This window comes from Gopherus flavomarginatus, chromosome 1 (assembly GCF_025201925.1).
Source record: "Gopherus flavomarginatus isolate rGopFla2 chromosome 1, rGopFla2.mat.asm, whole genome shotgun sequence".
Classification (NCBI taxonomy): domain Eukaryota; kingdom Metazoa; phylum Chordata; order Testudines; family Testudinidae; genus Gopherus; species Gopherus flavomarginatus.
Window position 1 is genome coordinate 379,607,225 of NC_066617.1, and position 20,442 is coordinate 379,627,666.

The 20,442-nt window shown below is 62.2% G+C and overlaps 1 protein-coding gene across 3 annotated transcripts in view; it reads right to left on the reverse strand.

Annotated features, from left to right (window-relative positions):
- The window catches only part of APBB1 (amyloid beta precursor protein binding family B member 1), a 41,495-nt gene that overhangs the window by 15,178 nt on the left and 5,875 nt on the right, over window positions 1–20,442 (reverse strand). The window contains exons 4-5 of one of the 3 annotated variants that reach the window (XM_050930859.1): window positions 5,497–5,702; window positions 4,120–4,218 (exon numbers count right to left, since the gene is read on the reverse strand). In XM_050930859.1, coding sequence (XP_050786816.1) covers window positions 4,120–4,218; window positions 5,497–5,702 — 305 coding nt within the window. The remainder of the gene's footprint in view (window positions 1–4,119; window positions 4,219–5,496; window positions 5,703–20,442) is intronic. The other 2 variants (XM_050931597.1, XM_050932392.1) reach the window with 2 other exon arrangements.

Consider the following 20,442-nt stretch of genomic DNA (forward strand, 5'->3'; position numbering starts at 1 on the left):
CCTGAGACGCTGGCAGGTCCCACTGAGCAATCACCTGGCTACTGGCTGCCAGGCCGTGGCTGGCTGGGGGCCAGGGCTAAGCCATGAGACATCAGACCAAGCCAGTGACAGGAACCAGCCCAAGCTCTGCTCGCCGTTCCCCTCGCTCCCTGGCCCCACTTCCCGCCCTGCCGGGGCGCCCTGCTGTTACGGGGGATTGTTCGGGGCTTTGTATTTCTGAAACTCTGCTGATCCAAGCTGGTTTCACCCTTGTCCTTCTACCCAGATGTGGGGTGACCCCCCCACACCGCTCACTGGGTGGCCATGCAAAGGACAGAGGGAAACAAGCCATTTACAACACACACTCTGCTTCTCTACAGAGGAAAAAGGACATTAAACTAACTGAATTCCTACACGCCTGTGACATTATTGACATAATCTGGGACCATATAGAACATAGTTGCAACCAAGGTCCTGTAGTGGCACCAAATCTTATGCAAAGGGGGTCATATAAGGTGTCTAAGACCAGGTTATGAGTTGCTGGTTATGATTATGCTGTCAGTATGTCTGTATCATTTTGTAGTTGAAGTTATGAATATTGGCTCTGTTCTGTCTGTATTTCAAACTTGTGCTGTGCTTCTGGGTGACACCCCAGACAAGTTGGTGTTAGCTCTGCTTAGCCTGCTTGATGCCCATCAAGGACCATCAGCTACACAACTGACCCACTGAGAGGAGGCAGATACGCCTTGTAACTCAGCAAAGTGCAGGGACTTGCCCATGTGACTCCAGACTCCATTTTGCTGTAATTTTCCACAGTAAGAACAAAGAGGTTCTTACACCTGGAAAAGCCTATATAAGGCTGATGCCTCATCTCCATCTTGTCTTCAGTCCTGCTTCCTACCTCTGGAGGGACTTTGCTACAAACTGAAGCTCTGCACAAGGGACTGATGACCCATCCCAGCGGGGGATGTTCTCCAGAGACTTGATTTGAACTTGCAGTTTATTCCATCACTGCTACAAGCCTGAACTAAGAACTTTGCCATTACTGTATGGAATTGATTCCATTTAACCAATTCTAGCTCTCATCTCTATCTTTTTCCTTTTATGAATAAACCTTTAGATTTAGATTCTAAAGGATTGGCAACAGCGTGATTTGTGGGTAAGATCTGATGTGTATATTGACCTGGGTCTGGGGCTTGGTCCTTTGGGATCGAGAGAACCTTGTTCTTTTACTGGGGTGTTGGTTTTCATAACCAGTCATCCCCAAGACAGGTGGCACTGGTGGTGACACTGGGAGACTGGAGTGTCTAAGGGAATTGCTTGTGTGACTTGTAGTCAGCCAGTGGCAGGGCCGGCTCTACTGTTTTTGCCGCCGCAAGCAGCGCGCCAAATTGCCCCCGTGAACAGCGGGAGCAGTCCGTGTGCCGTTAGAGCCGGCCCTGGCTAGTGGGGTGAGACCAAAGTCCTCTTGGTCTGGCTGGTTTGGTTTGCCTCAGAGGTGGAAAAACCCCAGCCTTGGGCTGTGACTGCCCTGTTTGAGCAATTGGTCCTGAATTGGCACTCTCAGTTGGGTCCCGCCAGAACCGCATCGTTGTAATGCCACAAAGGGCCACAACAGTGGTTCCCTTAACTCACCCAACAAAGTTGTTAATCTATCCAGCTATATTCTAAGCCCAGAGGAAGAGTCTGTCCTATCTCGGGGCCTCTGCCTCTGCCCCTCCACCCCCACAAACATGATACAGTTCTGCGGTGACCTAGAATCCTACTTGCGACACCTCTGACTCAAGGAATATTTCCAGCGCAGCACTGAACAGCACATGAACCCACAGAAACCTCCCTACCAACACTTCCGAAAGAAGGATTCTGCGTTGACTCCTCCTGGCGGTCGCTACAACAGACTGGACTTCTACAGAGAGTGCTTCTGCCGATGTGCAGGGGCTGAAATTGTGGAAAAGCAGCATCACTTGCCCCAGAACCTCAGCCGTGCAGAACACAATGCCATCCACAGCCTCAGGAACAACTCTGACATCGTAATCAAAGGGGCTGACAAAGGAGGCGCTGCTGTCATCATGAACAGCTCGGAGTGTGAACAGGAGGCTGCTAGGCAGCTCTCCAACACCCCCTTCTACAGGCCATTATCCTCCGATCCCACTGAGAGGTACCAAAAGAAACTGCACCATCTGCTCAGGAATCTCCCTACTATAGCCCAGGAACAAATCTACATGGACACACCCCTACAGCCCCAACCAGGGGTACTCTGTCTGCTACCCAAGATCCATAAACCTGGAAACCCTGGGTGTCCCATCATCTCAGGCGCTGGCACCCTAACGGCAGGACCGTTTGGCTATGTGGACTCTCTCCTCAGGCCCTACGCTGCCAGCACTCCCAGCTATCTTTGAGACACCACTGACTTTCTGAGGAAACTACAATCCATCTGTGATCTCCCAGAAAACACCATCCTGGCCACTATGGAGGTAGAAGCCCTCTACACCAACATTCCAGACAAAGATGGACTACAAGCCGTCAAGAACAGTATCCCTGATAATGTCATGGCAAACCTGGTGGCTGAACCTTGTGATTTTGTTCTCACCCACAACTATGTCAGATTTGGGGACAATTTATACCTTCCAGTCAGCAGGACTGCTATGTGTACCCGCGTGGCCACAGTATGCCAACATTTTTATTCCTGACTTAGAACAACGCTGCCTCAGCTCTTGTCCCCAACGCTCCTACTCTGCTTGCGCTACATTGATGACATCTTCATCATCTGGACCCATGGGAAGGAGGCCCTGGGGAATTCCACCAGATTTCAACAATTTCCATCCCACCATCATTCTCAGCCTGGACCAGTCCACACAAGAGATCTACTTCCTGGACACTACAATGCAAATAACCAATGGTCACATAAACACCATCCTATAAGTCTGACAAATCTGACATCAGGAATTATAACATTCAAAAACCAGCAGGAGAACACTGCAACCTCTCTGTCACTCAATAACAGACCTAAAAGTGGCAATTCTTCAACAAAAAAACTTCAAAAACAGACTCCAAGATGAAACTGCAGAACTGGAGGGATAGCTCAGTGGTTTGAGCATTGGCCTGCTAAACCCAGGGTTGTGAGCTGACTCCCTGAGGGGGCCACTTAGGGATCTGGGGCAAAAATCAGTCTGGGGCTTGGCCCTGCTTTGAGCAGGAGGTTGGACTAGATACCTCCTGAGATCCCTTTCCACCCTGATATTCTATGTGAAGTTAATTTGCAAACTGGACACCATTATATTAGGCCTGAATAAAGACTGGGAGTGGATGGGTCATTACACAAACTAAACTATTTTCTCCCTACCATTACTCACACCTTCTTTTTAATGGTTGGAAATGGGGCCTCCTGATTATCACTACAAAAGCTTTTTTAATCCTGCTGATGATAGCCCACTTTAATTGATTAGTCTAGTTAGAGTTAGTATGGCAACCCCCATTGTTTCATGTTCTGTGTATACAGCTCTTCCTCCTGTATGTTCCATTCGATGCGTCTCATAGACTCATAGACTCCAGGACTGGAAGGGACCTCGAGAGGTCATCGAGTCCAGTCCCCTGCCCTCATGGCAGGACCAAATACTGTCTAGACCATCCCTAATAGACATTTACCTAACCTACTCTTAAATATCTCCAGAGATGGAGATTCCACAACTTCCCTAGGCAATCTATTCCAGTGTTTAACTACCCTGACAGTTAGGAACTTTTTCCTAATGTCCAACCTAAATCTCCCTTGCTGCAGTTTAAGTCTGATGAAGTGGGCTGTAGCCCACGAAAGCTTACGCCCAAAGAAATGTGTTAGTCTCTAAGGTGCCACAAGGACTTCCTGTTGTTTTTGCTAATACAGACTAACACGGCTCACACCCTGTAACAATATTACAGAACGTCCCCCCGGACACAGGCCTGGTCTCTCAGATGGGATGTGGTGCCCAGCACACCCTACAGCGACCAGGCCTGAGCTTTGCTGCCGTTCTCCAGCTGCTGGCTGGGAGGTGAGTACCCCTACTCCTGCCCGGCCTGGGGGTGCCCCCTTCTCCCTCCTCCGTCTGCCCTGCAAGGCCTGAACGCTCTCTGGCACCGGCTCCCGCCACACAGCACCGCACTCACCTTCCAGCCCTCGGCATCCGCCAAGCGCTCGGCCTCCACAAAGCCCGTCCAGGTGAGCTGCAGAGAGCGGGACAGAAACCAGCCAGTGGGGGTCGTGGCCTTGTGACAAAGTGGGACTGTTCTTAATGTTTTCTCTGAATACTGTGTGGGTGCCTCAGCTTCCCCTATGCATTTCTTAAGTATCTAGGTGGTGCGATAAGGGGGTGTGATCGATGCAGAGCCCTAGGGGACCAGTGTGATGGTGTCTGCACAGAGAATGGCCGACACCCTGTCTGCTGGCAACAGATGGCCTGGGCCCCTCCCCTGCAAAGGTGCCAGCTGAATGTGCTGGAGAACAAAGGGATCAGGTGACCTCCTGACCCAGGAAAGAGACAAAGGCCAGAGGTGGGGCTGGAGAGTTTCAGTTTGGAGATGGGGGGTGGCCCAGACCTGGAGGAGGTCCCTGGGGCACTGGCAGTGTCTCCCCGGGGGGGGGAGTCCCTGGGGGCGCTGGAAGAGTCTCCCAGGGGTGTCCCTGGGGCACCAGCAGCAGGAGAGGGTCCCTGGGGCACCGGCAGCGTCTCCCCAGGGTGTTTGTGTGTGAGGGGTCCCTGGGGCACCGGCAGAGTCTCCCCAGGGTGTGTGTGGGGGGGGGGGTCCCTGGGGCACTGGCAGTGTCTCCTGGGGGGGGGTCCCTGTGTGATGAACTGGGACTGTTCTGACTGTGGCCTGTGAATGCTGGGGGGGGGGGGGGGGGGGTTTGGCCTGGGAGGATGATCTGCATGGGGGGATGGGAGACTGGCTGGAGGGAGGAGACCTGAGCAGGTAACGGGAGAACCCAGGAAGGGGTTGGAGACCAGGTGACACCTCTGCCCAAGAAGCTGGACAAAGGCTGGGGGAGGGGACGCTGGGGGGAGAGAGGGAGTTTTCGGGAGGTGGCTGGGGAATGGAGGGAGGTGCAGACGGGGCTCTGATTCCCCAATGGGGCTGTGGTGCCTCTGGGATCTCAAGATGGACCTTACTGGGGAGGATCCTGTTGTCTGTGCCTGCAAGACCTGCCTGGGACTGTGATCCTGTCGGCTAATAAACCTTCTGCTTTACTGGCTGGCTGAGAGTCCTGGTGAATCGCAGGAAATGGGGGTGCAGGGCCTTGTGTTCCCCCACACTCTGTGACACCCTGAGTCACCGGCAGCGTCTCCCCACGGTGGGGGAGGTGTTCCTGGGGCACTGGCAGCATCTCCCCATGGTGGGGGGGGGGGGTCCTGGGGCACTGGCAGTGTCTCCCCAGGGTGTGGGGGGGGCTCCTGGGGCACCAGCAGCGTCTCCCCAAGGTGGGGGAGGTGTTCCTGGGGCACTGGCAGCGTCTCCCCAGGGTGGGGGCGTCCGCGGGGCTCTCACCTGCTGCTCCTCAGTGGGCGTATTCCCCTGGGAGTCACGGTCAGGGCCACGGCCCCCCTCGCCCTGGCCCAGGTCTGCGGGCGGCTCCCACTGCGTCGTGCCCGTGGGGATGTGCCAGTAGTAGGTGCCCGAGGCATCCTGCACCCTCACCCATCCAGCAGGAAGGTCCGAGTCCGTCTCGAAGGCGTTGCGGGCCCAGGCAGCGTCTGTGGAAGGAGGGAGTGTGAGCGGGGCCGGGCACCCCCAGGGAGTCAGGACGGGCCCGAGCTGGGGCAGGACGAGGCCCCCACACCGGCCCAGGCCCCAGCACAGCCACAATCCCACTGCCCTGCCCCTCACTATGCCCGCTCGTTCCCCATGGCCAGCCCTCAGCTGAGCCCTCCCAGACCTTTCCAGGGGCGCTGCTTCCCGGGGCCACCCCAGCCAGGCCTGGGGCTCCAGCTGCATTGACTAGCATGGTGCTACGGGATGCCCAGCGCCACTCGCTCGGGGCCCAGCCAGGCCCCCCTGTTACCCCCCATTTCCCGGCGTGACAGACACCGGGCTGAGAACAGCCCCTGCGGGGCCCCTGGGAACAGCCTGGAACCCGGGGCCCCTGTTACAATGATGGGCAGTGTCCGGTCAGGGCCTCGTCCAGACGGCACCAAGTCAGACGCCTCTGAGACTCTGCCTATGACACAGTCCCTTCGTCGTCGTCCTGCAGCCAGACCCAGCTGAGCCCCGACCAGACCCAGCCGACCCGGGCACCAGACCCAGCCGAGCTCCAGCTAGACCCAGCCAAGCCCCAGCCAGACCCTGCCGAACCGGGCACCAGGCCCAGCTGAGTCCGGGCCAGACCCAGCCGAGCCAGGCACCAGACCCAGATGAGCTCCAGCCAGACCCAGCTGAGCCGGACACCAGACCCAGCCGAGCTCCAGCCAGACCCAGACGAGCCGGACACCAGACCCAGACGAGCTCCAGCCAGACCCAGCCGACCCGGGCACCAGACCCAGCCGAGCCCCAGCCAGACCCAGCCGAGCCAGGCACCAGACCCAGCCGAGCTCTGGCCAGACCCAGCCGACCCGGGCACCAGACCCAGCCGAGCCCCAGCCAGACCCTGCCGAACCGGGCACCAGACCCAGCTGAGTCCGGGCCAGACCCAGCCAAGCCAGGCACCAGACCCAGACGAGCTCCAGACAGACCCAGCCAAGCCGGACACCAGACCCAGCCGAGCTCCAGCCAGACCCAGCCGACCCGGGCACCAGACTCAGCCGAGCCCCAGCCAGACCCAGCCAAGCCAGGCACCAGACCCAGCCGAGCTCTGGCCAGACCCAGCCAACCCGGGCACCAGACCCAGCCGAGCCCCAGCCAGACCCTGCCGAACCGGGCACCAGACCTAGCTGAGTCCGGGCCAGACCCAGCCAAGCCAGGCACCAGACCCAGACGAGCTCTGGCCAGACCCACCCGAGCCAGGCACCAGACCCACCCGAGCTCCAGCCAGACCCAGCCAAGATGGGCACCAGACCCAGCCGAGCCCCAGCCAGCCCCAGCCGAACCAGGCACCAGACCCAGCTGAGCTCCGGCCAGACCCAGCCGAGCCGGACACCAGACCCAGCCAAGCTCCAGCCAGACCCAGCCGAGTTGGGCACCAGACCCAGCCAAGCTCCGGCCAGACCCAGCCGAGCTGGACACCAGACCAGCTGAGCTGGGCACCAGACCCAGCCAAGCTCCAGCCAGACCCAGCCAAGCCGGGCACCAGACCCAGCCAAGCTCCAGCCAGACCCAGCCAAGCCGGGCACCAGACCCAGCCAAGCTCCAGCCAGACCCAGTGGAGCCGGGCACCAGACCCAGCCGAGCTCTGGCCAGACCCAGCCGAGCTGGGCACCAGACCAGCCAAGCCAGGCACCAGACCCAGCCGAGCACCGGCCAGACCCAGCCAAGCCCACTGCCCGGTGATAGTGATCACTGGGCCAAACACGTCCCAGCTCAGCCTCCCCGTGAGCATGTGGGATGCAGCTGCCTGCTCCTTCCCCGGAACAGCCCAGCACTGACTCCTCACTCAGTCCCTTCCCTACCCTGGGAAACAACATGGCGCACCAGGGAAACTGAGGCGCACTTAGGCGTCATACAAATATTACCAACAAAGGCCGATTTGCCCCACTGCACTGAGCCCAGAGACTTGGGTTTGGCTAAAGCCTCTTCTCAGAAGGTCTCTGTGATGAGGTGGGAATGTTCTTGGTGTTTTCTCTGAAAATTGTGTGGGTGTCTCAGTTTCCCCAATGCAGTTCTTAGGTATCTAGATCGTGAGACAAGGGGGTGTGATCGTTGCAGAGCCCTAGGGGCCTGCACAGAGAATGGCTGACACCTTGTTTGCTGGAAACTGCTGGCCTGGGCCCCTCCCCTGCAAAGGTGCCAGCTGAATGTGTTGGAGAACAAAGGGATCAGGTGACAAAGGCCAGAGGTGGGGCTGGAGAGTCTCAGCTGGAGCTGGCTGCGGAAAGAGAGCTTGGCCTCAAGATAGACCCGGCTGAGGGGTCCTGGTTTCTGTACCTACAAGCTCTGGTTTGACTGTGTTTCTGTCATCTAATAAACCTCTGCCCCCCGTCCCTCCTCCAGCAGGGAGCCCACGGGCTGGGCTGTCCCCCCAGAGCATGGAACCCCCAGGCCGGCCTGTCCCCACCCCCCCAGCACAGAGCCCGCGGGCCAGCCTGTCTCCCCCACACAGCACGGAGCCGAAGGGCTGACCTGTCCCCCCCACAGCACAGAGCCCCCAGGCCGGCCTGTTTCTCCCCCACACAACACGGAGCCCCTGGGCCGGTCTGTTCCCCCCACAGCACAGAGCCCGCGGGCCAGCCTGTCTCCCCCACACAGCACGGAGCCGAAGGGCTGACCTGTCCCCCCCACAGCACAGAGCCCCCGGGTCGGCCTGTTCCCCCCACACACAACACAGAGCCCTTGGGCCGGCCTGTCCCTCCCCCCCCCCGACAACACGGAGCCCCTGGGTCGGCCTGTTCCCCCCACACACAACACGGAGCCCTTGGGCTGGCCTGTCCCCCCTGTTAGGCCTGAATAAAGATATTGCAGACAAAACCAGGTATGCCAACCTGACCAAAGTCAGGCTAACAGAGGTTTGTGGGTAATCCCTGAGTGGAAAACACTGAGGGCTTGTCTACATCAGAAAGTTGCAGCGCTGGTGAGGGAGTTACAGCGCTGCAACTTAGGAGGTGTACACATCTGCAGGGCACCACCAGCGCTGCAACTCCCTGTTTGCAGCGCTGGCCGTACTCCCGTTTTGTCTCGGGTGTAGAGGATCCAGCGCTGGTGATCCAGCGCTGGTAATCAAATATAGACACTTACCAGCGCTTTTCTTGACCTCCGTGGAATAAGCAGGTATCCCAGCATACCTGAGGAAGCCTCTGGTAATCAAGCTGGTCTCCTTCCCCGGTTTGCTCTCGCGTTCCCCGAACCCCGAGCAAGCAGCTCTCCTTCCCTGAGGTTTGCTGGGTGGTTCCGGGAACGCGAGAGCAAACCGGGAAAGGAGACCAGCTTCGCCGCGGTTTGCTCTCGCGTTCCCCGAACCCCGAGCAAGCAGGTCTCCTTCCCTGAGGTTTGCTGGGTGGTTCCGGGAACGCGAGAGCAAACCGGGAAAGGAGACCAGCTTCGCCGCGGTTTGCTCTCGCGTTTCCCGGAACCACCCTGCAAACCGCAGGGAAGGAGACCTGCTTGTTCGGGGAACGCGAGAGCAAACCGCGGCGAAGCTGGTCTCCTTTCCCGGGTTTGCTCTCGCGTTCCCCGAACCACCCAGCAAACCGCAGGGAAGGAGACCTGCTTGTTCGGGGGTTCGGGGAACACTGGAGCAAACCGGGGAAGGAGACCTGATTCCCCGCGGTTTGCTCTCGCGTTCCCCGAACCCCGCTTGAAGCCGCCCAACAGCGCTGCAGTGTGGCCACATCTAACACCACTTGCAGCGCTGGTTGCTGTAAGTGTGGCCACTCTGCAGCGCTGGCCCTATACAGCTGTACTAATACAGCTGTAACAACCAGCGCTGCAAAATTTTAGATGTAGACATGGCCTGAGAAGCAGCAGCATGTCTCACAAGCGCTGGGAACAAGTGAGATAAGGGAGGGGCTGCATTCCTGGCATAGCACCAACTGTGCGGTGTTAGGAACAGTTCCTTAGAAGAACTGATAAGAAATCCGAGCCTCCCTGTTTTCACTCCTTGGTTCAGTTCTCTGTCTGTTTTAACTCCCCTGCATTCCTAACTTCTGGTGCTTGCTAAGATATTGTTAATCACCTAACGCTGTAAAACATGTATGCTAAAGGTGTCTAGTGTCTAGTTGTTAGAAGAAGGGGGTGGGTTGCTCCAGTGAATAATTCATGACGCGACGGAACTGACTATCTAGGCTTATACTAAGATGTAAAGAGCAGGCTGGTTCTCTCTGGAGACGAGCTGCTGCGTGCACTTGTCAATAAAGAGCTTTTGATCGGACCTTGCTGGTGTTGCCTGTCTCTCTCGCGGTCAGACAACGAACTTTGTCATTGGGTTAGAGTCCCTGACACCCCCACAGCACAGTGCCCTCTGGCCGGCCTGTCCCCCACACACACAGCACAGAGCCCCCGGGCCAGCCTGTTGCCCCCAGAGCACAGGGCCCCTGGGCCAGGCTGTTCCCTCTCCCCCCGAGAGCACAGGGCCCCCGGGCCAGCCTGTCCCACACACACACACAGCACAGAGGCCTCGGGCTAGCCTGGCCTGTCCCCCACAACACGGAGCCCCTGGGCTGGCCTGTCCCCTCCCCCCACAGCACGGAGCCCCCAGGCCAGCCTGTCCCCCTGAGCATGGAGCCCCCGAGCCGGCCTGTCCCCTGTCCCAGCAAGGAGCCCCTGGGCTGTTCTGTCCCCCCATAGCACAGAGCCCCCAGACCAGCCTGTCCCCCTGAGCATGGAGCCCCTGGGCCGGCCTGTCCCCCGTCCCAGCACGGAGCCCCCGGGTTGTTCTGTCCCCCCATAGCACAGAGCCCCCAGACCAGCCTGTCCCCTCAGAGCACAGAACCCCCGGACCAGCATGTCCCCCCATAGCACAGAGCCCCCGGGCCGGCCTGTCCCCCCACAGCACAGAGCCCCCAGACCAGCCTGTCCCCTCAGAGCACAGAACCCCCGGACCAGCATGTCCCCCCATAGCACAGAGCCCCCGGGCCGGCCTGTCCCCCCACAGCACAGAGCCCCCAGACCAGCCTGTCCCCTCAGAGCACAGAACCCCCTGACCAGCATGTCCCCCCATAGCACAGAGCCCCCGGGCCGGCCTGTCCCCTCACAGCACAGAGCCCCCGAACCGGCCTGTCTCCCCCACAGCGCAGAGCCCCCGGGCTGGCCTGTTCCCCCCCCCGAGCATGGAGCCCCCAGGCCGGCCTGTCCCCCCATAGCACAGAGGCCCCAGGCCTGCCTGTCCCCGCACAGCGCAGAGCCCCCGGGCCGGCCTGTCCCCCCCCAAGCACAGAGCCCCTGGGCCGGCCTGTCCCCCCCACAGCACAGAACCCCCGGGCTGGCCTGTCCCCCCACAGCACAGAGCCCCCGGGCCGGCCTGTGCCCCCCCTGAGCACAGAGCCCTCGGGCCGGCCTGTCCCCCCACAGCACAGAGCCCCCGGGCCGGCCTGTTCCCCCCCTGAGCACAGAGCCCCCGGGCCGGCCTGTCCCCCCATAGCACAGAGCCCCTGGGCTGGCCTGTCACCCTAGAGCACAGAGCCCCCGGGCTGGTCTGTTCCCCCCACAGCACAGAGCCCCCAGGCCTGCCTGTCTCCTCCCTGAGCACAGAGCCCCCGGGCCGGCCTGTCCCCCCCACAGCACAGAGCCCCCGGGCCGGCCTGTCCCCCCCCAGCACAGAGCCCCCGGGCCGGCCTGTCCCCCCACAGCACAGAACCCCCGGGCTGGCCTGTCCCCCCACAGCACAGAGCCCCCGGGCTGGTCTGTTCCCCCCACAGCACAGAGCCCCCAGGCCTGCCTGTCCCCCCCCTGAGCACAGAGCCCCCGGGCCGGCCTGTCCCCCCACAGCACAGAGCCCCCGGGCTGGCCTGTCCCCCCCAGAGCACAGAGCCCGCGGGCTGGCCTGTCCCCCCACAGCACAGAGCCCCCGGGCCGGCCTGTCCCCCCCCTGAGCACAGAGCCCCCGGGCCGGCCTGTCCCCCCCCTGAGCACAGAGCCCCCGGGCCGGCCTGTCCCCCTAGAGCACAGAGCCCGCGGGCTGGCCTGTCCCCCCACAGCACAGAGCCCCCGGGCCGGCCTGTTCCCCCCACAGCACAGAGCCCCTGGGCCGGCCTGTCCCCCCCCACAGCACAGAGCCCCCGGGCTGGCCTGTCCCCCCACAGCACAGAGCCCCCGGGCCGGCCTGTCCCCCCACAGCACAGAGCCCCCGGGCCGGCCTGTCCCCCCACAGCACAGAGCCCCCGGACCAGCATGTCCCCCCATAGCACAGAGCCCCCAGCACAAACCAGCCAATGCTCCATTATGCTTAGGCAGCACAGACACCCCCACACCCCGTCAGTGAGCTCAGGGCCCCGACATGCCAGACACCCCCCAGACCCCCCCCCCGGCCGAGGCCCCTGGCGCTGTACCGTCTGCATGGACGGTCCCTGCACACCCAGACAGACGTGGGGGCAGAGGGCCCGATCCCCCTCCCCTCTGCACAGGGGGACCCCACCGGCCCCTGAGGATCACACCGGGCGCCCCTGGCCGACCCCAGCCCTGCATCCAGCCCGTGGCCCATGTCCGAGCCCTGGGCCCTGGCCCCAACGCAGCAGCAAACAAACCCTGCACCCGGCTGCACCCTGAGCTCAGCCCTGCTCTGCCAGCGGCTGCCAGGCCCCGTGACGCAGCCCCCAGCTCACCCAGCCTGGGGCTCCTCTGCTGCTGGGGCAGGCGGGCAGCTCCGTGGGCACCCCCAGGGCCCGGCTGTGCCCGACTCCCGGCTCCCTCGCGGGCGAGCAGCCAGCCAGCACGGCCAGGCAGGAATCCGAGCTGTACGCGGCGCTGGCAGCCGGTGCCACCCGCTCCCGTGGGCACAGCTGGCCGAGAGCGGCGTAACCAGCCTTGTGCCAGGCTCTGCCGCCAGCTGTGCCCACCCCAGAGCTCCCCGGCTGCCTCCCCCGGGGCGGGGGCCCTGCGGGCTGCATGGAGCTGGGCTCCACATCCCCCTGCCCCCCTCCAACTGAGCTGTGTGGGGGGGTGGGGTGTCTGGGTCGCGTTGGGGGCAATGGAGCATCAGCTGGCTTGTGCTGGGGGCTCCGTGTTCTGAAGGGACAGGCTGGTCCGGGGGCTCTGTGCTGGGGGGGGGACAGGCCGGCCCAGGGGCTCTGTGCTGGGGGGGACAGGCCGGCCCGGGGGCTCTGTGCTGGGGGGGAAGAGGCCGGCCCAGGGGCTCTGTGCTGGGGGGGACAGGCCGGCCCGGGGGCTCTGTGCTGGGGGGCAAGAGGCCGGCCCAGGGGCTCTGTGCTGGGGGGGGGACAGGCCGGCCCAGGGGCTCTGTGCTGGGGGGGACAGGCCGGCTCGGGGGCTCTGTGCTGGGGGGGAAGAGGCTGGCCCGGGGGCTCTGTGCTGGGGGGGAAGAGGCTGGCCCAGGGGCTCTGTGCTGGGGGGGGGACAGGCCGGCTCGGGGGCTCTGTGCTGGGGGGGAAGAGGCTGGCCCGGGGGCTCTGTGCTGGGGGGGAAGAGGCTGGCCTAGGGGCTCTGTGCTGGGGGGGGGACAGGCCGGCCCGGGGGCTCTGTTTTGGTGGGGGGGGACAGGCCAGCCCGGGGGCTCTGTGCTGGGGGAAGGGACAGGCTGGCCCAGGGGCTCTGTGTTCTGGGGGGGGGGACATGCCGGCCTGTGGGCTCCGTGCTGTGGGGGGGCAGGCCGGCCCGGGGGCTCTGTGCTCTAGGGGGACAGGCCGGCCCGGGGGCTCTGTGCTGGGGGGGACAGGCCGGCTCGGGGGCTCTGTGCTGGGTGGGACAGGCCGGCCCGGGGGCTCTGTGCTGGGGGGGAAGAGGCTGGCCCAGGGGCTCTGTGCTGGGGGGGGGACAGGCCGGCCCGGGGGCTCTGTTTTGGTGGGGGGGGACAGGCCAGCCCGGGGGCTCTGTGCTGGGGGAAGGGACAGGCTGGCCCAGGGGCTCTGTGTTCTGGGGGGGGGGACATGCCGGCCTGTGGGCTCCGTGCTGTGGGGGGGACAGGCCGGCCCGGGGGCTCTGTGCTCTAGGGGGACAGGCCGGCCCGGGGGCTCTGTGCTGGGGGAGGGAACAGGCTGGCCCAGGGGCTCTGTGTTCCGGAGGGGGAGGGGACAGGCCGGCCTGGGGGCTCCGTGCTGTGGGGGGGACAGGCCTGCCTGGGGGCTCTGTGCTGTGGGGGAACAGGCCGGCCTGGGGGCTCTGTGCTATGGGGGAACAGGCCGGCCTGGGGGCTCTGTGTTATGGGGGGACAGGCCGGCCTGGGGGCTCTCTGCTCTGGGAGGGGGGACAAGCCGGCCCAGGGGCTCTGTGCTGGGGGGGGGAGACAGGCCAGCCCAGAGCCCCCTGTGTTGTGGGTGGTGGGGGGACAGGCCAGCTCAGGGGCTCCGTGCTGGGGAGGGACAGGCTGGCCCAGGGGCTCCGTGCTGAGGGCGGACAGGCTGGCTCGGGGGCTCTGTGCTGGGGGGGACAGGCCGGCTCGGGGTCTCTGTGCCGTGGGGGGACAGGCTGGCTCGGGGCTCCGTGCTGGGGGGGACAGGCCGGCCCGGGGGCTCTGTGCTGGGGGGGGACAGGCTGGCCAGGGGCTCTGTGCCGGCAGGGGACAGGCTGGCCCGCGGGCTCCGTGCTGGGGGGAGACAGGCTGGCCCAGAGGCTCCATGCTGGGGGAGGACAGGCCGGCCCGGGGGCTCTGTGCTGGGGTGGGGACAGGCCGGCCCGGGGGCTCTGTGCCGTGGGGGGACAGGCTGGCTCGGGGCTCCGTGCTGGGGGGGACAGGCCGACCCGGGGGCTCTGTGCTGGGGGGGACAGGCCGGCCCGGGGGCTCTGTGCTGGGGAGGGACAGGCTGGCCCAGGGGCTCTGTGCCGGCAGGGGACAGGCTGGCCCGCGGGCTCCGTGCTGGGGGGAGACAGGCTGGCCCAGAGGCTCCATGCTGGGGGAGGACAGGCCGGCCCGGGGGCTCTGTGCTGGGGTGGGGACAGGCCGGCCCGGGGGCTCTGTGCTGGGGGGGGACAGGCCAGCCCGGGAGCTCTGTGCTGGGGGGGGGACAGGCCGGCCTGGGGGCTCTGTGATTTGGGTGGGGGACAGGCCGGCTCAGGGGCTCTGTGCTGGGGGGGGGGAGAGGCCAGCCCAGGGGCTCTGTGCTACAGGGGGACAGGCCGGCCCGGGGGCTCTGTGCTGGGGGGGGACAGGCCAGCCCGGGGGCTCTGTTTTGGGGGGGGACAGGCCGGCCCGGGGGCTCTGTTTGGGGGGGGGGACAGGCCGGCCCGGGGGCTCTGTGTTCCGGGCGGAGGGGACAGGCCGGCCCGGGGGCTCTGTGCTGGGGGAAGGGACAGGCCGGCCCGGGGGCTCTGTGCTATGGGGGAACAGGCCGGCCTGGGGGCTCTGTGTTATGGGGGGACAGGCCGGCCTGGGGACTCCGTGCTGTGGGGGGTGGGGACAGGCCGGCCCAGGGGCTCCGTGCTATGGGGGGACAGGCTGGCCCAGGGGCTCTGTGCTATGGGGGGACAGGCTGGCCCGGGGGCTCTGTGCAGGGGGGGGGACAGGCCGGCCCAGAGGCTCCATGCTGGGGGAGGACAGACTGGCCCGGGGGCTCCGTGCTGGGGGGGAGACAGGCTGGCCCAGGGGCTCCGTGCTGGGGGCGGACAGGCTGGCTCGGGGTCTCCGTGCCGTGGGGGGGACAGGCTGGCTCGGGGCTCCGTGCTGGGGGGGGACAGGCCGGCCCGGGGGCTCTGTGCTGGGGAGGGACAGGCTGGCCCAGGGGCTCTGTGCCGGCAGGGGACAGGCTGGCCCGGGGGCTCCATGCTGGGGGGAGACAGGCTGGCCCAGAGGCTCCGTGCTGGGGGAGGACAGACTGGCCCGGGAGCTCCGTGCTGGGGGGAGACAGGCTGGCCCAGCTCCCGGAAGGATCCCTGGTCTCTGATTCCCTGTTCTGTTCATTCCCTCTGGGGCACCTGGCACTGGCCACTGTCGGCCGACAGGACACTGGACTAGACTGACCATCGGGCTGACCCAGTCTGGCCATTCTTATGGAACTACTTCTGCGCCCACACAGTATCTGCCACCCGAGCCCTGCGCTCCCCTCACCCTGTCGGTGCCACTCACTCCCGACCTGCAGCCCCTGCTAGCCCACCGCTGGGCTCCCCGAAGCCCTGTCAGTGCCCCTCACTCCTGACTCACAGCCCCTGCTAGCCCAGCCCTGGGCTCCCCCATGGGACGTTATTGACATTACCTGTGACGGTACAGATCATTGTTGCAACCACTGTTATATATTTGCAGCAAATAGCGTACAAAGGTTGTCGAGTGAGGTGTCTATGGCAAGGTTACGGTTTGCTGGTTCGGATTATAGTCTGTATGGGTGTATCATTTTGTAGCTGAAGTTATGAATATTGGCTCTGTACTTGTATCTCAAATGCATTTGCTTCTAAGTAGTCTCAGTGAAGCATTTGCTGGACTTTGGGAGACGCCAACCCACATCTGAGCTGTCCTGGGAACCTTCAAAGTAACATGTGAACAATGGCGTTGGCCTGTAAACTGAGTCATGCAGGGACATGTGACTTTCCCGTGTGATGCCAGACTCCATCTTGCTGCTGTGATTTTCCACAGTAAGAACGGACGGGGCGTCCTTCCACGGGCGGAGGATATAAAAGGCCCTGGAAACCCCTCCATCTTGTCTTCAATCCTGCTTCTGACTCTGGAGGGACTTCGCTACAAACTGAAGCTCTGCACAAAGGACTGAATGACCCATCCCAGCTGGAGATGTTCTCCAGAGACTTGATTTGAACCTGCAGTTTACTCCATCACTGCTACAATCCTGAACTAAGAACTTTGCCATCACTGTATGGAATTGATTCCATTTAACCAATTCTAGCTCTCATCTCTATCTTTTTCCCTTTATGAATAAACCTTTAGATTTTAGATTCTAAAGGATTGGCAACAGCGTGATTTGTGGGTAAGATCTGATGTGTATATTGACCTGGGTCTGGGGCTTGGTCCTTTGGGATCGAGAAAGCCTTTTTCTTTTATTGGGGTGTTGGTTTTCATAACCATTCATCCCCAGGACGGGTGGCACTGGTGGTGATACTGGGAAACTGGAGTGTCTAAGGAAATTGCTTGTGTGACTTGTGGTTAGCCAGTGGGGTGAGACCAAAGTCTTCTCTGTCTGGCTGGTTTGGTGCCTTAGAGGTGGAAAACCACCAGCCTGGGGCTGTGACTGCCCTGCTCTGAGCAATTTGTCCTGAATTGATGCTCTCAGAAGCGTCCCACCAAAGGCAGCATCGTTATGGGGGGTAAAGTCCATGGCTCCTGTCTGACCTGGGACAGACTCAGGAGTCCTGACACAGCTCAGCGAGGTGACTCCTCTAGTGAAACTGGCCAGAGTCTGCCAGGGCCCCGGCTCCTACTGTGGGTGCTGCGGCCCCAGGTCCCCCCGCTCCAAGCCAGGCCTAGCACCCCCGAGCACTGATGGGGCAGTGGGAGCTATGGGGAAGGGAGACTGTATGGGGGGGCAGCAGGATGTGGGGGGCAAGGGGTCTGTGCAGGAGGGGCAGGATGCAGAAGTGTGGGGGTACCCTGGTGGGGGGCCTGCCGGGAGAGGGTGAGGGGCAGCAGGGAGGTGCTGCTTCCAGCAGAGATAGTTGCTAAACAATAGGCTGCCACTGGCTCTGTGCTGTAACGTGGGGCTACCAGTGCCCACCCTAGACCGGCCCCACTCCAGGCGCATTGTGAGGGGTCCGGGGGGGCCATGGGGAAGGGCCCAGCCCCACAAAGTCACAGACTGCAGCAGGCTGGAGCAGGGCAGGACGTGGGCACTGGCTAAGCCACCTGCCTGCTACCCCCACCTGTCCCCCCATCCCTGCATGCCCCACATCCTGCACTGTGCCCCCTTCACCAGTGTCCAGCCCCCAGTGGCTGGTTGGGGCTTGTTTTCATGCCGTGGACAGGGACCCCTCCAGACAGAGGGGACCCAGGGACCATGGCTCCCTGCAGCAGGGCCTAGCTGGCCAGATGCAGTGGGGCTGGGAACCAGGACCCCTGGGTTCTCTCCCCAGCTCTGGGAAGGCAGTGGTGTCTAGTGGTTATAACGGGGGGAGGGGCTGGGAGCTCTGTCCCTTCCTTGGGCACCCAAAGCTCCACCCCCTGGGATGAAGTGGGAATTTTGGTAACATCTTTATGAGTGCCTCAATTTCCCTCTGTGCTTTGCATTGCTATACAGGTAACATAAAAGATTAAAAGCTGCTCTGGGGCAGAGCAGGATCCTGGGTGGGGGTGGTGGTGTCACTGTGACAAAGTGAGACTGTTTTGTATGAACACTGTGTGTGCCTCAGTTTCCCCACGTGTTACTCAAGGGGGTGTGTTTGTTGCAGACACCCCTAGAGAGCAAGTGCGACTGCTGACGGGCTGCAGAGAACAACTGACACTTGTAGCCTGGCAGCTGCTGGCTGGGTCCCCTCCTCTGCAAGGAGCAGATGGGGGTGTTGGTGCAGCCCAGGTGACCTGCTAGACCCCGAAAGGGACAAAGAACGGAGGAGGGCAATGGCCGTGATGGAGGCCAGGCAGCTGGAAGCGAGTCAGTCTCCTGGTTGGGGACTCAGGGGCGAGGGCCCAGTGCTCTCGCCCCCCTATGAACTTTGCCGAAGGTCCCTGATCTCGGTGCTGCCAAGCTCTGTTCTACGCTGGGCTCCCCACGATAATAACCCATCTGTGTCACACGCGGCTGGGAGTCATGGCTGGCTGCAGCGTGGGGGGCAGGACCCTTTGGGGGTGAGGCTCCCCCAGGGGTCCCACCCAGGGGGACTCGCTGTGGGGAGCTCACGGGGTGAGCAGGGGGCTGAACGCTCCCAGGTCAGACCCAGGAGGTGCCGAACCGGAGCAGGGTCCTTGCCCTGGGACAGGTGCCCTGAGGGGAGATGCTGCCCCAGAGTCCTGCCAGACATCACTCCGAGTGGGGCCGGGGCCCCCAGCAGAGCCAGACGTGCTGGTGGCAGGGGGACAGGGGGCTGAACCCCGGAGAGAGAGAGCCACCCTCGGTGTCACGGTGCTCTGGCCCTAGTCACCCCTCCCCTAATGTCCCAGTCACCTGCAAACCCCACTGGGGTTTTCCTGCAGGTGGCTGAGAAAGATGTTACTAGCGCAGGGCCAAGGGCCGATCCCCGCGGGACCCAAGGAACCAACCCCCCAGTGATGTCTCCATTCGGGGACTGACCAGTCAGTGTTTCCCCCTCCCCGCCCCCCTTCAGTAGGATCACGTTCATTTTACAGCGTTCTGGTGTGGGGTGAAATCCCCGACACACCTGTGGCTGTCACCTCTGACCTGCCCCAGCCCTGCCCCCCGCGATCGCCAGGCAGTCGGGCTCTTCCCTGGCCCCTCCTGAAACTAACAACAGGGACAGAAGCCTTGACAGCAGCTGCTCCTGGACCCCCAGCCTGGCACCGGCTGCGCTGTTAGCTCCAGCTTAGCCCCCCAGCCAGCCACGGCCTGGCAGCCAGTAGCCAGGTGACTGCTCAGTGGGGCCTGCTGGCGTCCCGGTCAGATTCGCAGCAGGGAGCCCTGGACAGAGACTGGACGCTGGTGCCCTAAGCCCAGCCTCGGAGGCTGCAGGCCGGCCCCTGTGAGCTACGGGGCCTGGGGCCCGGCCCAGTATAAGGGTCACCCGCAAAGGGCCTGGCTGGGACACCCCCATTGATCCATCCATGCCCCCCTCCATCCTAACTTACTTGCCTTCTATGAGGAGATAACTGGGTCTGTGGATGAGGGCAAAGCAGTGGATGTGTTATTCCTTGACTTTAGCAAAGCTTTTGATACGGTCTCCCATAAGAATGGCCGTACTGGGTCAGACCAAAGGTCCATCCAGCCCAGTATCCTGTCTACCAACAGCGGCCAATGCCAGGTGCCCCAGAGGGAGTGAACCTAACGGGCAATGATCAAGTGATCTCTCTCCTGCCATCCATCTCCATCCTCTGACACACAGAGTCTAGGGACACCATTCCTTACCCATACTGGCTAATAGCCATTGATGGACTTAGCCACCATGAATTTACCTAGTTCTCTTTTAAACGCTGTTATACTCCCACAGTATTCTTGGTAGCAAGTTAAAGAAGTGTGGGCTGGATGAATAGACTATAAGGTGGATAGATAGCTGGCTAGACCGTCGGGCTCAACGGGTAGTGATCAACGGCTCGATGTCTAGTTGGCAGCGGTACCACGTGGAGTGCCCCAAGGGTCGGTCCTGGGGCCAGTTTTGTTCAATATCTTCATTAATGATCTGGAGGACGGCGTGGACTGCACCCTCAGCAAGTCCGCAGATGACACTAAACTGGGAGGAGTGGAAGATACGCTGGAGGGTAGGGATAGGATACTGAGGGACCTAGACAAATTAGAGGACTGGGCCAAAAGAAATCTGATGAGGTTCAACAAGGACAAGTGCAGACTCCTGCACTTAGGACGGAAGAATCCCATTCACTGTTACAGACTAGGGACCAAAAGGACCTAGGGGTTACATTGGACGGGAAGCTGGATATGAGTCGACAGTGTGCCCTTGTTGCCAAGAAGGCTAACAACATTCTGGGCTGTATAAGTAGGGGCATTGCCAGCAAATTGAGGGACGTGATCATTCCCCTTTATTCAACATTGGTGAGGCCTCATCTGGAGTACTGTGTCCAGTTTTGGGCCCCTCACTACAAGAAGGATGTGGCAAAATTGGAAAGAGTCCAGCGGAGGGCAACAAAAATGATTCGGGGGCTGGAGCACATGACTTATGAGGAGAGGCTGAGGGAACTGG